At 45.3% G+C, this 24,879-nt stretch overlaps 1 protein-coding gene across 5 annotated transcripts in view; it reads left to right on the top strand.

Moving 5' to 3' along the window:
• The window catches only part of LOC110533189 (lipopolysaccharide-responsive and beige-like anchor protein), a 388,104-nt gene that overhangs the window by 283,833 nt on the left and 79,392 nt on the right, over positions 1–24,879 (top strand). For all 5 annotated transcript variants that reach the window (XM_036933632.1, XM_036933634.1, XM_036933635.1 and 2 more), the window contains 2 exons: positions 13,070–13,237; positions 19,990–20,079. In XM_036933632.1, the coding sequence (XP_036789527.1) occupies positions 13,070–13,237; positions 19,990–20,079 (258 nt within the window). The remainder of the gene's footprint in view (positions 1–13,069; positions 13,238–19,989; positions 20,080–24,879) is intronic.

Below are 24,879 nucleotides of genomic sequence, written 5' to 3' on the forward strand. Positions count from 1 at the left end.
TGTAGTGATAGAAACGTCCTGATAACAGTAGTGATAGAAACCTCCTGATAACAGTAGTGTAGTGATAGAAACCTCCTGATAACAGTAGTGTAGTGATAGAAACCTCCTGATAACAGTAGTGATAGAAACCTCCTGATAACATTAGTGTAGTGATAGAAACCTCCTGATAACAGTAGTGTAGTGATAGAAACCTCCTGGTAACAGTAGTGTAGTGATAGAAACCTCCTGGTAACAGTAGTGTGGTGATAGAAACCTCCTGATAACAGTAGTGATAGAAACCTCCTGATAACAGTAGTGTAGTGATATAAACGTCCTGATAACAGTAGTGTAGTGATAGAAACCTCCTGACCACAGTAGTGTGGTGATAGAAACCTCCTGATAACAGTAGTGATAGAAACCTCCTGATAACAGTAGTGTAGTGATAGAAACGTCCTGATAACAGTAGTGTAGTGATAGAAACCTCCTGACAACAGTAGTGTGGTGATAGAAACCTCCTGATAACAGTAGTGTAGTGATAGAAACGTCCTGATAACAGTAGTGATAGAAACCTCCTGATAACTGTAGTGTAGTGATATAAATCTCCTGATAACAGTAGTGTAGTGATAGAAACCTCCTGATAACAGTAGTGTAGTGATAGAAACCTCCTGATAACAGTAGTGTAGTGATAGAAACCTCCTGATAACAGTAGTGTAGTGATAGAAACCTCCTGATAACAGTAGTGTAGTGATAGAAACCTCCTGATAACAGTAGTGTAGTGATAGAAACCTCCTGATAACAGTAGTGATATAAACCTCCTGATAACAGTAGTGTAGTGATAGAAACCTCCTGATAACAGTAGTGTAGTGATAGAAACCTCCTGATAACAGGAGTGTAGTGATAGAAACCTCCTGATAACAGGAGTGTAGTGATAGAAACCTCCTGATAACAGTAGTGTAGTGATAGAAACCTCCTGATAACAGTAGTGATATAAACCTCCTGATAACAGTAGTGTAGTGATAGAAACCTCCTGATAACAGTAGTGATATAAACCTCCTGATAACAGTAGTGTAGTGATATAAATCTCCTGATAACAGTAGTGTAGTGATAGAAACCTCCTGATAACAGTAGTGTAGTGATAGAAACCTCCTGATAACAGTAGTGTAGTGATAGAAACCTCCTGATAACAGTAGTGATAGAAACCACCTGATAACAGTAGTGTAGTGATATAAATCTCCTGATAACAGTAGTGATATAAACCTCCTGATAACAGTAGTGTAGTGATAGAAACCTCCTGATAACAGTAGTGTAGTGATAGAAACCACCTGATAACAGTAGTGTAGTGATAGAAACCTCCTGATAACAGTAGTGTAGTGATAGAAACCACCTGATAACAGTAGTGATAGAAACCTCCTGATAACTGTAGTGTAGTGATATAAATCTCCTGATAACAGTAGTGTAGTGATAGAAACCTCCTGATAACAGTAGTGTAGTGATAGAAACCTCCTGATAACAGTAGTGTAGTGATAGAAACCTCCTGATAACAGTAGTGTAGTGATAGAAACCTCCTGATAACAGTAGTGTAGTGATAGAAACCTCCTGATAACAGTAGTGTAGTGATAGAAACCTCCTGATAACAGTAGTGATATAAACCTCCTGATAACAGTAGTGTAGTGATAGAAACCTCCTGATAACAGTAGTGTAGTGATAGAAACCTCCTGATAACAGGAGTGTAGTGATAGAAACCTCCTGATAACAGGAGTGTAGTGATAGAAACCTCCTGATAACAGTAGTGTAGTGATAGAAACCTCCTGATAACAGTAGTGATATAAACCTCCTGATAACAGTAGTGTAGTGATAGAAACCTCCTGATAACAGTAGTGATATAAACCTCCTGATAACAGTAGTGTAGTGATATAAATCTCCTGATAACAGTAGTGTAGTGATAGAAACCTCCTGATAACAGTAGTGTAGTGATAGAAACCTCCTGATAACAGTAGTGTAGTGATAGAAACCTCCTGATAACAGTAGTGATAGAAACCACCTGATAACAGTAGTGTAGTGATATAAATCTCCTGATAACAGTAGTGATATAAACCTCCTGATAACAGTAGTGTAGTGATAGAAACCTCCTGATAACAGTAGTGATATAAACCTCCTGATAACAGTAGTGTAGTGATAGAAACCTCCTGATAACAGTAGTGATATAAACCTCCTGATAACAGTAGTGTAGTGATAGAAACCTCCTGATAACAGTAGTGTAGTGATAGAAACCTCCTGATAACAGTAGTGTAGTGATAGAAACCTCCTGATAACAGTAGTGTAGTGATAGAAACCTCCTGATAACAGTAGTGTAGTGATAGAAACCTCCTGATAACAGTAGTGATATAAACCTCCTGATAACAGTAGTGTAGTGATAGAAACCTCCTGATAACAGTAGTGTAGTGATAAAAACCTCCTGATAACAGGAGTGTAGTGATAGAAACCTCCTGATAACAGGAGTGTAGTGATAGAAACCTCCTGATAACAGTAGTGATATAAACCTCCTGATAACAGTAGTGTAGTGATAGAAACCTCCTGATAACAGTAGTGATATAAACCTCCTGATAACAGTAGTGTAGTGATAGAAACCTCCTGATAACAGTAGTGTAGTGATATAAATCTCCTGATAACAGTAGTGTAGTGATAGAAACCTCCTGATAACAGTAGTGATAGAAACCACCTGATAACAGTAGTGTAGTGATATAAATCTCCTGATAACAGTAGTGATATAAACCTCCTGATAACAGTAGTGTAGTGATAGAAACCTCCTGATAACAGTAGTGATATAAACCTCCTGATAACAGTAGTGTAGTGATAGAAACCTCCTGATAACAGTAGTGATATAAACCTCCTGATAACAGTAGTGTAGTGATAGAAACCTCCTGATAACAGTAGTGATATAAACCTCCTGATAACAGTAGTGTAGTGATAGAAACCTCCTGATAACAGTAGTGTAGTGATAGAAACCTCCTGATAACAGTATTGTAGTGATAGAAACCTCCTGATAACAGTAGTGTAGTGATAGAAACGTCCTGATAACAGTAGTGTAGTGATAGAAACCTCCTGACAACAGTAGTGTGGTGATAGAAACCTCCTGATAACAGTAGTGATAGAAACCTCCTGATAACAGTAGTGTAGTGATAGAAACGTCCTGATAACAGTAGTGTAGTGATAGAAACCTCCTGACAACAGTAGTGTGGTGATAGAAACCTCCTGATAACAGTAGTGTAGTGATAGAAACGTCCTGATAACAGTAGTGATAGAAACCTCCTGATAACAGTAGTGTAGTGATAGAAACCTCCTGATAACAGTAGTGTAGTGATAGAAACCTCCTGATAACAGTAGTGATAGAAACCTCCTGATAACATTAGTGTAGTGATAGAAACCTCCTGATAACAGTAGTGTAGTGATAGAAACCTCCTGGTAACAGTAGTGTAGTGATAGAAACCTCCTGGTAACAGTAGTGTGGTGATAGAAACCTCCTGATAACAGTAGTGATAGAAACCTCCTGATAACAGTAGTGTAGTGATATAAACGTCCTGATAACAGTAGTGTAGTGATAGAAACCTCCTGACCACAGTAGTGTGGTGATAGAAACCTCCTGATAACAGTAGTGATAGAAACCTCCTGATAACAGTAGTGTAGTGATAGAAACGTCCTGATAACAGTAGTGTAGTGATAGAAACCTCCTGACAACAGTAGTGTGGTGATAGAAACCTCCTGATAACAGTAGTGTAGTGATAGAAACGTCCTGATAACAGTAGTGATAGAAACCTCCTGATAACAGTAGTGTAGTGATAGAAACCTCCTGATAACAGTAGTGTAGTGATAGAAACCTCCTGATAACAGTAGTGATAGAAACCTCCTGATAACATTAGTGTAGTGATAGAAACCTCCAGATAACAGTAGTGTAGTGATAGAAACCTCCTGGTAACAGTAGTGTAGTGATAGAAACCTCCTGGTAACAGTAGTGTGGTGGTAGAAACCTCCTGATAACAGTAGTGATAGAAACCTCCTGATAACAGTAGTGTAGTGATAGAAACGTCCTGATAACAGTAGTGATATAAACCTCCTGATAACAGTAGTGATAGAAACCTCCTGATAACAGTAGTGATAGAAACCTCCTGATAACAGTAGTGTAGTGATAGAAACCTCCTGATAACAGTAGTGTAGTGATAGAAACCTCCTGATAACAGTAGTGTAGTGATAGAAACCTCCTGACAACAGTAGTGTGGTGATAGAAACCTCCTGATAACAGTAGTGATAGAAACCTCCTGATAACAGTAGTGTAGTGATAGAAACGTCCTGATAACAGTAGTGTAGTGATAGAAACCTCCTGACAACAGTAGTGTAGTGATAGAAACCTGATAACAGTAGTGTAGTGATAGAAACGTCCTGATAACAGTAGTGTAGTGATAGAAACCTCCTGACAACAGTAGTGATAGAAACCTCCTGATAACAGTAGTGTAGTGATAGAAACATCCTGATAACAGTAGTGTAGTGATAGAAACCTCCTGATAACAGTAGTGTAGTGATAGAAACCTCCTGATAACAGGAGTATAGTGATATAAACCACCTGATAACAGTAGTGTAGTGATAGAAACCTCCTGATAACAGTAGTGATAGAAACCTCCTGATAACAGTAGTGTAGTGATAGAAACCTCCTGATAACAGTAGTGATAGAAACCTCCTGATAACAGTAGTGTAGTGATAGAAACCTCCTGGTAACAGTAGTGTAGTGATAGAAACCTCCTGATAACAGTAGTGATAGAAACCTCCTGATAACAGGAGTGTAGTGATAGAAACGTCCTGATAACAGTAGTGTAGTGATAGAAACCTCCTGATAACAGTAGTGTAGTGATAGAAACCTCCTGATAACAGGAGTGTAGTGATAGAAACCTCCTGATAACAGTAGTGTAGTGATAGAAACCTCCTGATAACAGTAGTGTAGTGATAGAAATGTCCTGATAACAGTAGTGTAGTGATAGAAACCTCCTGATAACAGTAGTGTAGTGATAGAAACCTCCTGATAACAGTAGTGTAGTGATAGAAACCTCCTGATAACAGTAGTGTAGTGATAGAAACCTCCTGATAACAGTAGTGATAGAAACCTCCTGATAACAGTAGTGTAGTGATAGAAACCTCCTGATAACAGTAGTGTAGTGATAGAAACATCCTGATAACAGTAGTGTAGTGATAGAAACCTCCTGATAACAGTAGTGTAGTGATAGAAACCCCCTGATAACAGTATTGTAGTGATAGAAACCTCCTGGTAACAGTATTGTAGTGATAGAAACCTCCTGATAACAGTAGTGTAGTGATAGAAACATCCTGATAACAGTAGTGTAGTGATAGAAACCTCCTGGTAACAGTAGTGTAGTGATAGAAACCTCCTGATAACAGTAGTGTAGTGATAGAAACCTGATAACAGTAGTGTAGTGATAGAAACCTCCTGATAACAGTAGTGTAGTGATAGAAACCTCCTGATAACAGTAGTGTAGTGATAGAAACCTCCTGATAACAGTAGTGTAGTGATAGAAACCTCCTGATAACAGTAGTGTAGTGGTAGAAACCTCCTGGTAACAGTAGTGTAGTGATAGAAACCTCCTGATAACAGTAGTGTAGTGATAGAAACCTCCTGATAGCAGTAGTGTAGTGATAGAAACCTCCTGATAACAGTAGTGTAGTGATAGAAACCTCCTGATAACAGTAGTGTAGTGATAGAAACCTCCTGATAACAGTAGTGTAGTGATAGAAACCTCCTGATAACAGTAGTGTAGTGGTAGAAACGTCCTGATAACAGTAGTGATAGAAACCTCCTGATAACAGTAGTGTAGTGATAGAAACCTCCTGATAACAGTAGTGTAGTGATAGAAACCTCCTGATAACAGTAGTGATAGAAACCTCCTGATAACATTAGTGTAGTGATAGAAACCTCCTGATAACAGTAGTGTAGTGATAGAAACCTCCTGGTAACAGTAGTGTAGTGATAGAAACCTCCTGGTAACAGTAGTGTGGTGATAGAAACCTCCTGATAACAGTAGTGATAGAAACCTCCTGATAACAGTAGTGTAGTGATATAAACGTCCTGATAACAGTAGTGTAGTGATAGAAACCTCCTGACCACAGTAGTGTGGTGATAGAAACCTCCTGATAACAGTAGTGATAGAAACCTCCTGATAACAGTAGTGTAGTGATAGAAACGTCCTGATAACAGTAGTGTAGTGATAGAAACCTCCTGACAACAGTAGTGTGGTGATAGAAACCTCCTGATAACAGTAGTGTAGTGATAGAAACCTCCTGATTACAGTAGTGATAGAAACCTCCTGATAACAGTAGTGTAGTGATAGAAACCTCCTGATAACAGTAGTGTAGTGATAGAAACCTCCTGATAACAGTAGTGTAGTGATAGAAATGTCCTGATAACAGTAGTGTAGTGATAGAAACCTCCTGATAACAGTAGTGTAGTGATAGAAACCTCCTGATAACAGTAGTGTAGTGATAGAAACCTCCTGATAACAGTAGTGTAGTGATAGAAACCTCCTGATAACAGTAGTGATAGAAACCTCCTGATAACAGTAGTGTAGTGATAGAAACCTCCTGATAACAGTAGTGTAGTGATAGAAACCTCCTGATAACAGTAGTGTAGTGATAGAAACATCCTGATAACAGTAGTGTAGTGATAGAAACCTCCTGATAACAGTAGTGTAGTGATAGAAACCCCCTGATAACAGTATTGTAGTGATAGAAACCTCCTGATAACAGTATTGTAGTGATAGAAACCTCCTGATAACAGTAGTGTAGTGATAGAAACATCCTGATAACAGTAGTGTAGTGATAGAAGCCTCCTGATAACAGTAGTGTAGTGATAGAAACCTCCTGATAGCAGTAGTGTAGTGATAGAAACCTCCTGATAACAGTAGTGTAGTGATAGAAACCTCCTGATAACAGTAGTGTAGTGATAGAAACCTCCTGATAACAGTAGTGATAGAAACCTCCTGATAACAGTAGTGTAGTGATAGAAACCTCCTGATAACAGTAGTGTAGTGATATAAACCTCCTGATAGCAGTAGTGTAGTGATAGAAACCTCCTGATAACAGTAGTGTAGTGATAGAAACCTCCTGATAACAGTAGTGTAGTGATAGAAACCTCCTGATAACAGTAGTGATAGAAACGTCCTGATAACGGTAGTGTAGTGATATTTCGGTGCCATCCACCCCATGCCAGGCATTTACATAAAGGCATTCTAAATTATTCATGAATTATCAGAGGATTCCCGGTGGAACAGGATGAAACAGACAGTGGCTGCTAATTGGCCCATCAATAACCCTGCTGCCTGCTGGATCTCCCTTAGTGGATCTGGATCTCTCCTCAGGAATCTGGCTCTCTAGTCTACACAACACTTCTCTCTCTCTAGTCTACACAACACTTCTCTCTCTCTAGTCTACACAACACTTCTCTCTCTCTAGTCTACACAACACTTCTCTCTCTCTAGTCTACACAACACTTCTCTCTCTCTAGTCTACACAACACTTCTCTCTCTCTAGTCTACACAACACTTCTCTCTCTCTAGTCTACACAACACTTCTCTCTCTCTAGTCTACACAACACTTCTCTCTCTCTAGTCTACACAACACTTCTCTCTCTCTAGTCTACACAACACTTCTCTCTCTCTAGTCTACACAACACTTCTCTCTCTCTCTTGTCTACACAACACTTCTCTCTCTCTCTAGTCTACACAACACTTCTCTCTCTCTAGTCTACACAACACTTCTCTCTCTCTAGTCTACACAACACTTCTCTCTCTCTCTTGTCTACACAACACTTCTCTCTCTCTCTAGTCTACACAACACGTCTCTCTCTCTAGTCTACACAACACTTCTGGCTCTCTCTAGTCTACACAACACTTCTGGCTCTCTAGTCTACACAACACTTCTGGCTCTCTAGTCTACACAACACTTCTGGCTCTCTCTAGTCTACACAACACTTCTGGCTCTCTAGTCTACACAACACTTCTGGCTCTCTCTAGTCTACACAACACTTCTGGCTCTCTCTAGTCTACACAACACTTCTGGCTCTCTCTAGTCTACACAACACTTCTGGCTCTCTCTAGTCTACACAACACTTCTGGCTCTCTCTAGTCTGCACAACACTTCTGGTTCTCTCTAGTCTGCACAACACTTCTCTCTCTCTCTAGTCTACACAACACTTCTCTCTCTCTCTAGTCTACGCAATACTTCTGGCTCTCTAGTCTACACAAGACTTTTGGCTCTCTAGTCTACGCAAGACGTCTGGCTCTCTCTAGTCTACGCAAGACTTCTGGCTCTCTCTAGTCTACGCAATACTTCTGGCTCTCTCTAGTCTACGCAACACTTTTGGCTCTCTCTAGTCTACGCAACACTTCTCTCTCTCTAGTCTACACAACACTTCTCTCTCTCTAGTCTACACAACACTTCTCTCTCTCTAGTCTACACAACACTTCTGGCTCTCTAGTCTACACAACACTTCTGGCTCTCTCTAGTCTACACAACACTTCTGGCTCTCTCTAGTCTACACAACACTTCTGGCTCTCTCTAGTCTACGCAACACTTCTGGCTCTCTCTAGTCTACGCAAGACTTCTGGCTCTCTAGTCTACGCAAGACTCCTGGCTCTCTCTAGTCTACGCAACACTTCTGGCTCTCTCTAGTCTACGCAACACTTCTCTCTCTCTAGTCTACACAACACTTCTCTCTCGCTAGTCTACACAACACTTCTGGCTCTCACTAGTCTACACAACACTTCTGGCTCTCTAGTCTACGCAAGACTCCTGGCTCTCTCTAGTCTACGCAACACTTCTGGCTCTCTCTAGTCTACGCAACACTTCTCTCTCTCTAGTCTACACAACACTTCTCTCTCTCTAGTCTACACAACACTTCTGGCTCTCACTAGTCTACACAACACTTCTGGCTCTCTAGTCTACACAACACTTATGGCTCTCTCTAGTCTACACAACACTTCTGTCTCTCTCTAGTCTACACAACACTTCTGGCTCTCTCTAGTCTACGCAACACTTCTGGCTCTCTCTAGTCTACGAAAGACTTCTGGCTCTCTAGTCTACGCAAGACTCCTGGCTCTCTCTAGTCTCCGCAACACTTCTGGCTCTCTCTAGTCTATGCAACACTTCTCTCTCTCTAGTCTACACAACACTTCTCTCTCGCTAGTCTACACAACACTTCTGGCTCTCACTAGTCTACACAACACTTCTGGCTCTCTAGTCTACGCAAGACTCCTGGCTCTCTCTAGTCTACGCAACACTTCTGGCTCTCTCTAGTCTACGCAACACTTCTCTCTCTCTCTAGTCTACACAACACTTCTCTCTCTCTAGTCTACACAACACTTCTGGCTCTCACTAGTCTACACAACACTTCTGGCTCTCTAGTCTACACAACACTTATGGCTCTCTCTAGTCTACACAACACTTCTGTCTCTCTCTAGTCTACACAACACTTCTGGCTCTCTCTAGTCTACGCAACACTTCTGGCTCTCTCTAGTCTACGCAAGACTTCTGGCTCTCTAGTCTACGCAAGACTCCTGGCTCTCTAGTCTACACAACACTTATGTCTCTCTCTAGTCTACACAAGACTTCTGGCTCTCTCTAGTCTACACAATACTTCTGTCTCTCTAGTCTACACAACACTTCTGTCTCTCTAGTCTACGCAAGACTCCTGGCTCTCTAGTCTACACAACACCTCTGTCTCTCTCTAGTGTACTCAAGACTTCTGGCTCTCTCTAGTCTACACAATACTTCTGTCTCTCTAGTTTACACAAGACTTCTGGCTCTCTCTAGTCTAAACAAGACTCCTGCCTCTGACGAGGAATGGTTTTTAGATGGTTTGGTGGCTGAAAGATCTTTATCTTAACTTCGCAAAGAAGGGTTTTTAATATAACAATACTTTTCGCAAAAATTTCAATTTTTAATTTATCTGTAGAAACTTAGAAACTACTGTAGAAACTTTGACAACAGAAACGTTGTCAAACATCACAGCACAGTTGAGGGTAGGCTGAAGGATGGAATTAAAATCAAACAAAAGATAACTAAAATACACTGCCCCCCCACACACACACACACAAACACACACACAATTTAAAAAGTAATAAAATAAAATCAAGAGATGGTTCTCCCACAACCGTTTTGCTTGTTGATCAAACATGTCTGAGAGAACACAGGGTAGAATTGCCAATGGGCCTCTCTTTTAGCAGCACAGACTGAGAGGCTTTGAAAGACACACCACAGAGCTAGTTCACTATACCTCCGCAGGCACTACCAAACACTCCCTGAATCACTGATGAGAGAGCGGATTTCTAGGCACTACCAAACGATTGCATCTCAGTCAGAGACAGACACACACGCACACGCACAATACTATTCCCCTTTCCCCAAATGCTAGAACCTCATTACCATAAAGGCGGGCCTCTGGAGAGGGTGCTGCAATAACACAGGCTGTTCTTTGTTTCCCTGCCTTGATTGACAGGAGATTGCAACGCACATTAAATGGCCACCAGACTCTGCATTAGTTTAGAAACAGAGGGAGCAGGGCCCCGTCAAAGGTCAGGCCTAGCGCATAATGAACTGATCTCTCTCTGTCACACATACACACCGGTCCCCCATCGGCCCCCAGTCAGCTTGTCATTAAGAGGCCTGTCCTGGATTCTAATAGACATGTAGCTCTAATAAAATGAATCACTCTCTGACACAGAGCTTTGAACGTATTAACATAAGTGTGTTTATGTCGGAGGAAATGCAGACAAGAAGCCTAGACTCTGCACCTAAGGGGGCTCCAGGGGTGCTCTGTTCCAGGGGTGCTCTGTTCCAGGGGTGCTCTGTTCCAGGGGTGCTCTGTTCCAGGGGTGCTCTGTTCCAGGGGTGCTCTGTTCCAGGGGTGCTCTGTTCCAGGGGTGCCCTGTTCCTGGGGTGCCCTGTTCCTGGGGTGCCCTGTTCCTGGGGTGCCCTGTTCCTGGGGTGCCCTGTTCCTGGGGTGCCCTGTTCCTGGGGTGCCCTGTTCCTGGGGTGCCCTGTTCCTGGGGTGCCCTGTTCCTGGGGTGCCCTGTTCCTGGGGTGCCCTGTTCCTGGGGCGCCCTGTTCCTGGGGCGCCCTGTTCCTGGGGCGCCCTGTTCCTGGGGCGCTCTGTTCCTGGGGTGCTCTGTTCCAGGGGTGCTCTGTTCCAGGGGTGCTCTGTTCCAGGGGTGCCCTGTTCCAGGGGTGCCCTGTTCCTGGGGTGCCCTGTTCCTGGGGTGCCCTGTTCCTGGGGTGCTCTGTTCCTGGGGTGCTCTGTTTGGTCTTATTTTTAATAATTACTCCCAAAACATTGATATTCTCTCATATTTGATTGTGTGTTTTAAAGGGGAAAAATAATTGCGCTTTCTGTGGCTACTAATTTCACCATGTTTCCAGGTTACCAAACTATAATTGCGGAAGTATAATTGTTGAACATTTACAAAAAAGAGCCATGAAGTGTAACCTATTCACACAATTTGTTATGCACTTATACAACATGTCCTCATTTTAATCGTGTTCTTCCTCCACTCTACTTCCCAGCTTGCATCCCAATGTTGGTACCTTACTCCCTAGTTAGTGCACTCATTTTGACCCGGGCCCATAGGGCGCTATATATATATATATATATATATGTATACATGTATGTAGGTAGGTAGAAAGAAAGAGAAAGAAAGAAAGAACATGGTCACATTTAGGACGCAGGCCCAGTTCCACATTAAAACCCAGAGACCTTTCAGTGCTCTGCCGCCCCAGGGCCTTTTCTCTCTCTCTTTGACACCGACCAATTTATTGATGTTGTTTCCACGGCTCATAAAGTCATTATACAAGAGCTTTCACAGTTTACCATCAGGCTGAGGCTCGATCGCCTCGTCAGGGGGAGATGTCATGATGGCATACAGGCAGCAGGCGTCGAGCTGTTCGCTCTCTCTTTTTCTCTCTCACCTCCTCCTCTCTCTCCCTCTCTGAATCTCATTCTTCTCGCACTCCCTTTCTTTCCCCATCTCTTTCTTTCTCTCTATTTTCTCTCTCACTTTCTCTCTCTTTCCTCCATTCCTCCCTGATTGAAAGTTATAATTAAGAGAGTGAGAGAGAATTAGAAGGAAAATTAGCTGTCAGAAAGTCACATTTAAGTGAGTGATGGGCCAGCCCCGGCTGTAAACATTTAAATGATATAAATTGCCATTTAAGTGTACCGGTTTAATGTTTTGTCACAGAATTAATGTGCCACAAGGCAGCAATGACAATCAAGGCCTCCTCATTCTAATTTGGAACGCGTTTAGAAGCCTTTGTTGTTGCCGTGCCGACAGCTTTTCCAGAAATTAACACAATCGCTCTTTTTATGAGAAACCATAAATGTTTTCCCTTCTTTGCCAGCTAATGAGTAGAAAAACAGCTTGTATCTCAATGTTATGGTGAAACAGAGACATTCCAAAGCACCGCTATATACATTATCTCGTCTCGTCGTCCCACGAAAGGGGAAGAAGAGTCCAAAATGAGTCCCCAACGTCCTACTAGAACGGAGTGTTTTCACACGATTAGCATTGGAGTCTCTTGGAGCATTTTCTCCATTATGCAGATGATAGTCAGTGCTGCTATCTGCTATTGAAACGACTTTGAACAAGTTCTGCTTTGAGTTGCAGCTTTTTGTGGGGGTTGGGGGAGTGGAGTAAGGGTTCTGGAATTACAACAATTAGTGCCGAACATAATTTGCAGTCTTGCAGTTTAGCAGGTCTACTGTACATAATGCTTCAGTAGACCTGTATAAATAATAATTTGACTTCGTCTAATCCCACCCTTGGTTCTGTGGCTTATGAGTGACATCAACTTCAATCAATTATTTGCAAGGATTCCCTACCTCCTATTATTGATATAATCTTGGGGTCCTCTTGTACCACTCTTATCTATCCAAATCCCCTCTAACCATGAGTCCTCGCTGCCTCACTCTGCTCAATAACCCTTTCATTTAGCCCAATCCCCTCTAACCATGGCTCCTCCTCTCCTCCTGTCTTCCCAGGCTCTGGAGAGTGAGTTTGTGTCGTGCCAGCTGCACCAGTGGATCGACCTGATCTTTGGCTACAAGCAGCAGGGTCCTGAGGCCACCAGGTCTCTCAACGTCTTCTACTACCTGACCTATGAAGGGACCATCAACCTCAGCTCCATCACCGACCCCATGCTCAGAGAGGTGATGTAACACACACACACACACACGCAGAGTTGACGTGACGTTTTTCTGCGTATTATTTGTTATAATATTATTTGTCTTTTCCCTCTCTAAAATCCCCTGCTGGACATTAATTACTCCACGGTATCACACAGAATCATTAAAGCTCTTAACTGGGATGTTGAATTCAATTAAAGTCCATTAGCATCAGCAAAAGGTATAATCCTCTGACATTATTGACGCTGTTATTTGTGTTACATTCAACAGCAGGGCTGTGTGGTAAGTAAGTACTATTCAGTCAAGTTGAGTTGCTGAACCCAGCAGTCTTTCATCTCCAGCACTGGGATCCCACTGAAAGCTATATGAAGTGCTCCACTTTAAAGTCTGAGAAAGCCCTTAAAAATCGGGAGTGTGTTTGTGTTTTTCTCGCTCTACTTTCATTCATTATTCATCCTCCCTTCACTTTGAACCAACAGGCAGGCAGCCTCTCCCTCTCTCCCCACAGCAGCAACACAGTACACCAATATAGCAATAAACCATGGCTAGCCCGCTAGCTTACAGCGCTAACTCTCTCATTGACACTCCAACAAATCTGTGGCAGGCGAACAGGGTGCTGACCCCACAACTAGAGTGTGACTTCTCGTCTAAAACGGTGCCACTGAAGTGTAACTCAGGGTGCCAGACATGGCAGCCAACCACTGAGACAGCCTCTTCTGGCCCAGAGTGCACTGTGTGTGTACTGTGTAAACTCTAGCGCCGAGACCATACCAGTATGGTGATACTCGTTAGTATGGGGGTAAGGAAACAAAACACAAAGCGGATTGAACTGGTTTAGAAATCAGCTCTAATGTTGGAAACAAACATCATGTTGTCATCCAGAGTCACATGTATTTATTTTCTAAGTTGTAGTACAATATGTTACATACAGCAGGTTTTTAAAGGACCAAAGAGATTGGTTTGCGTCGTTTTTTCATTTTTGTCATGGAAAAAATATCCTGATACCAGTACTGTCTTGGCTCTAATAACCTCCAGAGATAACACAACGAGAGCTGGTCAACATAACTTCCTATATAATGCAATATATATTTAATTGAAGACACTCTGAAGCCCCAAACAAATGATCCGTAAACAAATATCCTAATTGCTCTGATATCACAATTACTTATGTTGTGTTGAATATAATTGTATGTTCAGTTGGAATTAAGTGTGTACATTTGAAATGAACAACATTACCCGTCCACCAACCAAAACACATTCACACTGAACCTCCCTCAGAACTTTTACTATCAGAGTCCTGGCCAGAAAATCACCATCTTGACATCGGCGTTCAACAAAGACACAGTAGGGCGATAGTAGTCATCATTTCCAGCAGTACACTCACTGTGGAACCGTGTTAGAGGTTGATTAGTGTCCGTGAGTGTTCAGCTGAAGGTCGAAGTGACTCAACTGTTCCGTTAGCTAGCTCTGGGACGTTTGTCTCAGGCTAATGTACAAGAGGACCCGTCTTCAGAGTCACTCTCTTCATTCAATTCCCAGCTGACGTTTATGAAAGGCGTGTGATGTTAGAAACTTGCTGGGCATAGGTCACCTATATACTTGCCCATACTACAATGTTATGACATATAGGCATGTGATTATGTGGGGACACTGGCAAGGCCAATCTTCTTCAGGGGCGCTGGTCCGTATCTGATGAGGTCTCTATATTCTGTACATTTAAAGGACGGAGGAAGACCCCCCTCTGCAGCGAGGCTACGGTCATGTGATTTACTCAACCACTCGACAAGCTGCATCTGGATGGAAAACATGCTGTTTTTATGCAAATAAACGCATCACAGTAACCACATAACCGCACTTCGTTTTGAATGAAGGGAAATGAATAACCGAGGATGTCCTTGGCGTGTTGTCTGGTTTGTGGGGGTTGTGCGACAACTCAAGGCAGGTTCCTGTTTGCGTGGGTATGTTTAATTTATACTCGTATTACGTGAAAGCTGTAAAATGCAGACTGCATTGTCACTGGTGTGTGACGGCCGTGAGATTTTCCATAATCACAGACAAAGGACAGCGTGAGAGGGCAGGAGAGAGAGAGAGAGAGAGGGCAAGAGGGAGAGAGGGAGAGAGAGAGGGCAAGAGGGAGAGAGAGAGGGCAGGAGAGAGAGAGGGCAAGAGAGAGAGAGAGAGGGCAAGAGAGAGAGAGAGAGGGCAAGAGAGAGAGAGAGAGGGCAAGAGAGAGAGAGAGAGGGCAAGAGAGAGAGAGAGAGGGCAAGAGAGAGAGAGAGAGGGCAAGAGAGAGAGAGAGAGGGCAAGAGAGAGAGAGAGAGGGCAAGAGAGAGAGAGAGAGAGGGCAAGAGAGAGAGAGAGAGAGGGCAAGAGAGAGAGAGAGAGGGCAAGAGAGAGAGAGAGAGGGCGAGAGAGAGAGAGGGCAAGAGAGAGAGAGAGAGGGCGAGAGAGAGAGAGAGAGGGCAAGAGAGAGAGAGAGGGCAAGAGAGAGAGAGAGGGCAAGAGAGAGAGAGAGAGGGCAAGAGAGAGAGAGAGAGGGCGAGAGAGAGAGAGAGAGGGCAAGAGAGAGAGAGGGCAAGAGAGAGAGAGAGAGAGGGCAAGAGAGAGAGAGAGAGGGCAAGAGAGAGAGAGAGGGCAAGAGAGAGAGAGAGAGGGCAAGAGAGAGAGAGAGAGGGCAAGAGAGAGAGAGAGAGGGCAAGAGAGAGAGAGAGGGGGCGAGAGAGAGAGGGGGCGAGAGAGAGAGAGGGCGAGAGAGAGAGAGGGCAGGAGAGAGAGAGAGGGAGAGGGGGCAGGAGAGAGAGAGGGGGGGCAGGAGAGAGAGAGGGGGGCAGGAGAGAGAGAGAGGGGGCAGGAGAGAGAGAGAGGGGGGGCAGGAGAGCGAGAGAGAGAGGGCAAGAGAGAGAGAGAGAGGGCAGGAGAGAGAGAGAGAGGGGGCAGGAGAGAGAGAGAGGGGGGGCAGGGGAGAGAGAGCGGGCATGGGAGAGAGAGAGAGAGAGAGAGAGAGCGGGCACGGGCAGGAGAGAGAGAGAGAGAGAGAGAGAAAGGGCAGGAGAGAGAGAGAGAGAGAGAGAGGGTAGGAGAGAGGGCAGGAGAGAGAGAGAGCAATCCCTGTACCAGTACTCTGTCCCTCCCTCTCTCTCCTGTCCCTCCCTACCCTGTTCCTTCTTACCCTGTCCCTTCCTCCCTCTCTCTCCTGTCCCTCCCTACCCTGTCCCTCCCTACCTCCCTCCACCACCACCTGTCCTCCATTGCCTGTTCTGACACAAACCAGCCCCGGAAGGCCTAGCCCAGACCACACCAGGACCATGGCTGAAACAGTTGTCACTCAGTAGTGGCGGTCTCCCTTGGCGCTACACCCCTCCATTCCAACCTCCACCCCCATTGGGCCCTGACACGGCCCAGACTAGCAACCCATTTCCGCCTCCTCCACAGGCCTGCTTCCTCACAAACACTGAGGGGCTGAGGCTGGCTACGGCTCGGGGCTGGAGACGCACTGCTGGTGTATTTGACTAATTAAAACTAACGCCGGGGTTCAGTCGGGTGTGTGGAGAAACCTCCCCAGCTGATTGGACACAGGGAGGAGGGAAGGAACTCTTTCTTAGACTCACTCACTTTCCTCCCTCACTTCATTCATGTGTTTGTGTGTTCATGCAATACACCTCCAATCTCTCTCTTTCTCTCCAATCATTCTCTCTTTTGCTCTCTCTCTCACACACACACACACAGAGAGAGAGTTTATCTGCTCTCTCTCTCTGATGGCACCATGCTGTGCGGGGTGTGGATTTATTAATTCTCCTGATCATCAGAGCAGCTCCAAGGTAAATAGTGGGTGTCAGAGATCCAATTTACCGTCCGGTTGTATTAACCATGCACCAGGCTCCTGGCCATGCCTGGGTAATGGGCCTCTAGCTGGGGAAATGACCGACCACAGCCCCCCTCTCCCCACTGGTCCTGGTAATGAATTTGCATGCGTGGGTGGGTAGGTGGTGGGCTCAAGCACATCTGGATGGGAATGAGGTGATAAATCAGCGTTTGCCCTCGGTGCCCGCCATGCGATGCTCCAGTCACTGAGCATGAAGGGCAGCTGAATGGCAGGGGAGGAGGAGGAGGAAGTACGGAGTGTGTTCTGTTGTCCTCTATAGAGGCTGCAGGGAGAGACCATACTGTACACACAGTCCAGTTCACGATCTGATGGAAGTGGACTGTATCATCGTATACAAGAGATTTTATCATATTTTTGGTTGTTAAAATGTGATATCAGAGAAATTGTATATATATATATAAGGAGGATTTAGTATTTAATATGTATAGTATAATATAGGGATATATATGGTAAAGCTCTTGCCAAATGTATTTTGGATGAACACGACAGACCACAGCTAATTACACCGGCACAGATGTTCATAGTGGTCCTGACGGACTACCCCTCACACCCCAGGCTCACACACTTTGATCAATCACCTCCATTTAATCCTCCTGCTGGTCCTGTGCCAAGCTACTAGGCTAGCTAGAGCTAGCGGTTGCAAACACCACTCACATTCACGCCGCGGACAAATACTGAAAAGTGTTCTTATTTTGTGTCATCAACATTTCTATGCAAATCTGAAATCATCTTGTAAAAGTCCTCTTTAGTTCCCCTTCATCAAACAGTGATGCTGTGAAGACATTGGGTTAGCTAGCTAGCGCTTATCGCCATCTTGCCCTGACTCCCATTCCAGTGATGTAATGACTTGGGCTTTTCCTAGAACCCCTACATGCTTTCTCTGGTATTTCAAGATCCTCTTAGTGACTGTAGGGCTGTGTCCCAAATGGCACCCTATTCTCCTAACAGTGCACTCCTTTTGACCAGGGCCCTATGTAGGGAATAGGGTACTATTTTGGGACACACACTAGATAATCTGTTTGTAATCGATGGCCCAGTCTAATGGACCCAGGAGTGGATCTACACTAAATAAAGAGGGAGGGACAGATCCCATTGTTCTCCTCAGCTGTGAGAGGAGTGGGGGATCAAAGCTTGAGTGGCTTTGAGGGTCTGGGAGAGAGAAGGAAAGAGCTGGAAAAGAGAGGAAGGGGGAGGTAAGAGGCAGGGAGTCGGACTGGGGGAAAGAGAGAGTGAGAGAGTCGAACCAAAGCCCTGGGTTTTCTGACGCTCACATATCAACTGGCGTCGGTGGAGGCCTTGAGTCTAGGCCGGGAGATTTTCTCATACCTGTTAGAGATTAGGAACCATCTTCTTTTTTTTTACTACACTGGGATCCTCCACAAAAGCTGGAAGGTAGGATGGCAGGCAGTGGCTGGAGTATAGGTCTGATCTGAAATGACTACCACTTCCCTATGTAGTGCCTGACTTCTGACCAGAGTATAAATAGGGGTCTGGTTAAAAGAAGTGCACTACATAGGGAATAGGGTGCCATTTCACATGAATCCCAGGTATTAGTATACAGTAAGTATAGTCCGAGTCTATGGGCTTAACTGAGGCTCTCTCTCGCTCTCGCTCTCGCTCTCGCTCTCTCTTGCTCTACTCTGCTCACATAGTTCTCTGCTCTTCTCCACACTCACTCTCTCACATGCAGTCACACACAGTCAGATTGCACGGCGCAGCAGTCACTCACTTAACCTCTGTCTTTCCTGCCCAAGATATTTATTTCTTGCTCTCTCTCAATTCAATTTCAATTTAAGGTTCTTTACTGGCATGGGAAACGTATATGTTATCATTGCCAAAGCAAGTGGGGTTGGTAACAAACAAAAGTGAAATAAACCATTTAAACAGTAAACATTACACATTACACAAAAGTTCCAAAAGAATAAAGACATTTCAAATGTAATTATGTCTATATACAGTGTTGTAACAATGTGCAAATAGTTAAAGTACAAAAGGGAAAATAAATAAACATAAATATGAGTTGTATTTACAATGTATTGGGTTGTATTTACTCTCTCTCTCTGTAGCCCCATCTCACCTAGAGTACTCCTACACACACCTACATCTGTTGCTGTATGTATTCTTTACTGTGTTGTGACCATACACTAGTACATCTCTCTGTCCTCCCAGCCCTGTGTTACCTTGACTCTGTGGCCCCTGATGTTGTCCAGAGCTGAGAGGCGGCGTCTCCTGTGACATTTATGGTCCTATATCTCTTAATTAGCGCCACCTAACCCGCCTGTCTGTCTCGCTCTCTTTCTCTCTGTTTCTCTTTCTCTCTCTCTCGCTCTGTTTCTCTCTCTCTCTCACTTTCTCTCTCTCTCTCTCTACCTCTTTCTCTCTCTCTCTCTCTCTCTACCTCTTTCTCTCTCTCTCTCTCTCTCTCTCTTTTTTTTCTCTCTCTCTACCCTCCCCCCCTCTCTCTACCTCTCTCTCTCTACCCTCCCCCTCTCTCTCTACCTCTCTCTCTACCCTCCCCCTCTCTCTCTACCTCTACCTCTCTCTATCCCCCGCTCTCTCTCTCTCTACCCCTCTCTCTCTCTCTCTCTCTCTCTCTCTCTCTCTCTCTCTCTCTCTCTCTACTCCTCTCTCTCTACTCCTCTCTCTACCCCCCTCTCTCTCTCTCTACTCCTCTCTCTCTACTCCTCTCTCTCTCTACTCCTCTCTCTCTACCCCTCTCTCTACCCCCCCCCTCTCTCTCTCTCTCTACCCCTCTCTCTCTCTACACCTCTCTCTTTACCTCTCTCTACACCTCTCTCTACCTCTCTCTTTCTACCTCTCTCTACCCCTCTCTCTCTACACCTATCTCTTTCTCTGTCTCTCTCTACCTCTCTTTCTCTCTACCTCTCGCCAGGCTGTGGAGGCACAGATCAGGAGTTTTGGACAGACCCCATGTCAGCTGCTCATCGAGCCACACCCACCAAGGAGCTCCGCCATGCAGGTGGTGAGTCTCGCACACACGTACGCGGGCGCTCACACACAGGCTGACCACCATACCGTGCCCAATACCGTACCCAATACCATGCCCAATACCGTACAAAATACCGTACACAAAACCGTACACAATACCGTGCCCAATACCATGCCCAATACCATGCCCAATACCGTGCCCAATACCGTGCCCAATACCGTGCCCAATACCATACCCAATACCATGCCCAATACCGTACCCAATACCATGCCCAATACCGTACACAATACCATGCCCAATACCGTACACAATACCGTGCCCAATACCATGCCCAATACCATGCCCAATACCATGCCCAATACCGTGCCCAATACCGTGCCCAATACCGTACCCAATACCATGCCCTATACCATGTCCAATACCATGCCCTATACCATGTCCAATACCATGCCCTATACCATGTCCAATACCGTGCCCTATACCGTGCCCAATACCATGCCCAATACCGTGCCCAATACCATGCCCAATACCATGCCCAATACCGTGCCCAATACCATGCCCAATACCATGCCCAATACCGTACACAATACCATTCCCAATACCGTACCCAATACCATGCCCAATACCGTGCCCAATGCCATGCCCAATACCGTGCCCAATACCGTGCCCAATACCGTGCCCAATACCATGCCCAATACCGTAATCAATACCATGCCCAATACCTTACCCAATAACATTGCCCAATACCGTACACAATACCATGCCCAGTACCATGCCCAATGCCATGCCCAATACCGTAATCAATACCATGCCCTATACCGTACCCAATACCATGCCCAATACCATGCCCAATACCATGCCCAATACCATGCCCAATAACATGCCCAATACCATGCCCAATACCATGCCCTATACCATGCCCTATACCGTACCCAATACCATGCCCAATACCGTGCCCAATACCATGCCCAATACCGTAATCAATACCATGCCCTATACCGTACCCAATACCATGCCCAATACCGTGCCCAATACCATGCCCAATACCGTGCCCAATACCATGCCCAATACCGTAATCAATACCATGCCCTATACCGTGCCCAATACCATGCCCAATACCGTAATCAATACCATGCCCTATACCGTACCCAATAACATGCCCAATACCATGCCCTGTACCATGCCCTATACCGTACCCAATACCATGCCCAATACCATACCCAATACCATGCCCAATACCGTAATCAATACCGTACCCAATACCATGCCCAATACCATGCCCAATACCATACCCAATACCATGCCCAGTACCATGCCCTATACCATGCCCTATACCGTACCCAAAACCGTACCCAATACCATACCCAATACCATACCCAGTACCGTGCCCAGTACAAACCCATCTCCTCAGTAGTGTAGATAGAGGCCCAATGGAATAGCCTTGACTGTCTCTGACTGCTAGTATGATAAATGACTGCCTCTGACTGCTAGTATGTCAAACGACGGTCTCTGCTTTGACTCATACTAGCCCGTCTATAGTCTTTCCTCTCCCCACCATCATCCCTCCAGCCTAACCCTGGGAAACGTAAGCTCTGGTTTTGAACCTGTCTCCTCTCGTCCTCAGAGAGGGGTGAGGTGTGATTCTATGTGAAGGGATGAGGTGTGATTTTGGGTGTAAGGAGGGCGGATGAGGGTGAATGGATTAGCACTGTGGAAACATGGTCCTGAGCCAAACTCCCACTCCACACCTTAGACAGACAGACGAGGGGACCAGGGGAGAACCAGAGGGAGGAGGACCGGCTGGGAACAATGGCCCATAGGTGACAGGCTTTTAAGGAGCAGGAAGAGGGGGGGGGGGGCTGTGGATGACGTGCCGACTTGAGCCCCCATTAGCGGGGTGGCCCTGTGGTGCTGACAGCTGGAGACCATTGGCACACACATACACACACACACACACACAAACATTCACACATACACACACACATGCACAAACACACACACATGCACAAACACACGCACATACACAAACACACACACATACACAAACACACACACACATAGCGCTGTCCATATGCCACCCATGTTTACCAAACACCCCATTAGCTCCTCACCACATATCCAATAATGCTACATTCATCCACAGGTTGGGAGTCTAGGGTTTCCCCCAGACCTGGGTGCAAATACTACTTGATTTCTTTCAAACACTGTTAGCGTTTGCCTGCCTGGAGTGCCAGGTGGGTGAGGTTTGCTCTTTTTGAGGGTAGATCAGCTTTAATATTTGCCGATAGAACCCACAATCTATCAAAGTAATTGTTTGCATAATTTCTAATCCCCCTAATTTAGTTGTTTTATTTCTTTATATTTTTCCCCCTACCATCCCTCCCTGATTGGAGTAAATTTAATGGAAAACAGTACTTCTACTGCTACTCACAGCTATTTTGTCTCACATGACTATAGAAATAACTTTAGATATATTCCTAATTTCCTCTCTCTGCAAGTGCTGGATTTTCACACAGCGTCCAATCCTCCATTAATTCTGATCTTAACTCCAACTAAAAGATTTACCCATCTTTCCCAGTATAATGGCATTTTATCATTTCCTTTTGTAATACATCCCTCACTGTGATGTCTTACGAGGGTCCTGACTCAAAGCGAGCCACCGATGGACAGTACCTGAAAAGATGTTATGTTGATTCTGTTTCCTCCCCTTCTAATGTCTTAATGAAATCAGAAGTTGACTATCCTGGCCTGGCGTACAGTATACTATTAGTAACATTGTATTAACTCTTCCACTCTCACAGTAGGACAGTACAGTAGGACAGTACAGTAGGGTATAGTACAGTAGGGTGCAGTAGGGTACAGTATACTATTAGTAACAGTGTATTAACTCTTCCACTCGTACAGTAGGACAGTACAGTAGGACAGTACAGTAGGGTGCAGTACAGTAGGGTGCAGTAGGGTACAGTATACTATTAGTAACAGTGTATTAACTCTTCCACTCTCACAGTAGGACAGTACAGTAGGACAGTACAGTAGGACAGTACAGTAGGATGCAGTACAGTAGGGTGCGGTACAATACATTAGGGTGCGGTACAATACATTAGGGTGCAGTACAGTAGGGTACAGTGCAGTCCATTAGGGTACAGTCCATTAGGGTACAGTGCAGTACAGTAGGGTGCAGTACAGTAGGGTGCAGTACAGTACAGTAGGGTGCGGTACAGTAGGGTGCGGTGCAGTAGGGTGCTGTGCAGTACAGTAGGGTGCGGTACAGTAGGGTGCGGTACAGTAGGGTGCGGTACAGTAGGGTGCGGTACAGTACAGTAGGGTGCGGTACAGTACAGTAGGGTGCGGTACGGTAGGGTGCAGTACAGTACAGTAGGGTGCAGTGCAGTACAGTGAGGTACAGTAAGAGCTGCTAAGATGAGAATGGAGTAGTAGAATAACGAGGGGAGAAATGGGGAGACACTTTCCTAGACAAATAAACGTGTGGTGGTTGAGCAGGGCCTCAATTCCCTGTGGTGAGACACAAGTACGTACGGAAATCCATTGGAAACTCGACCCCACTACTGGAGCGGGAGGGCATATGAGTCCATCCTTTCAAGTGGTTAAAGGTGTCTTGTATGTAATTGTTTGGCCTCTCCGGTGGTGGTAGGTGGGCCTGGTGTGTTTGGACAGGTTTGACGTGTCCTAGACAGACTGATGTTCAGGGCCTTCCCCTTTCCATTCACACCAGCAGCAGATGAGGGACTTCTTTCTCTCTCTCGCTCTTCCTCTCTCTCGCTCTTCCTCTCTCTCGCTCTTCCTCTCTCTTGCTCTTCCTCTCTCTCTCTCGCTTTCCCTCTTCCTCTCTTCCCCTCTCTCCCTCTTTCTCTCTCTCTCTCTCTCTCTCTCTGACTCACCCCCATTAATCTCTTTACACATCTCTTTGTCTGAGTGTAATGTGGTGTCAGACTCCAGTCCTGACATGTCCCCCTGTCTGAGTGTAGTGTGGTGTCAGACTCCAGTCCTGACATGTCCTCCTGTCTGAGTGTAGTGTGGTGTCAGACTCCAGTCCTGACATGTCCCCCTGTCTGAGTGTAGTGTGGTGTCAGACTCCGGTCCTGACATGTCCCCCTGTCTGAGTGTAGTGTGGTGTCAGACTCCAGTCCTGACATGTCCCCCTGTCTGAGTGTAGTGTCGTGTCAGACTCCGGTCCTGACATGTCCTCCTGTCTGAGTGTAGTATGGTGTCAGACTCCAGTCCTGACATGTCCCCCTGTCTGAGTGTGGTGTGGTGTCAGACTCCAGTCCTGACATGTCCCCCTGTCTGAGTGTAGTGTGGTGTCAGACTCCAGTCCTGACATGTCCCCCTGTCTGAGTGTAGTGTGGTGTCAGACTCCGGTCCTGACATGTCCTCCTGTCTGAGTGTAGTATGGTGTCAGACTCCAGTCCTGACATGTCTCCCTGTCTGAGTGTGGTGTGGTGTCAGACTCCAGTCCTGACATGTCCTCCTGTCTGAGTGTAGTATGGTGTCAGACTCCAGTCCTGACATGTCCCCCTGTCTGAGTGTGGTGTGGTGTCAGACTCCAGTCCTGGCATGTCTCCCTGTCTGAGTTTAGTGTGGTGTCAGACTCCAGTCCTGACATGTCCCCCTGTCTGAGTGTAGTGTGGTGTCAGACTCCGGTCCTGACATGTCCCCCTGTCTGAGTGTAGTGTGGTGTCAGACTCCGGTCCTGACATGTCCTCCTGTCTGAGTGTAGTATGGTGTCAGACTCCAGTCCTGACATGTCCCCCTGTCTGAGTGTGGTGTGGTGTCAGACTCCAGTCCTGTCATGTCCCCATGTTGGTGTTCAGT

Source organism: Oncorhynchus mykiss, chromosome 10 (assembly GCF_013265735.2).
Source record: "Oncorhynchus mykiss isolate Arlee chromosome 10, USDA_OmykA_1.1, whole genome shotgun sequence".
Lineage (NCBI taxonomy): Eukaryota > Metazoa > Chordata > Actinopteri > Salmoniformes > Salmonidae > Oncorhynchus > Oncorhynchus mykiss.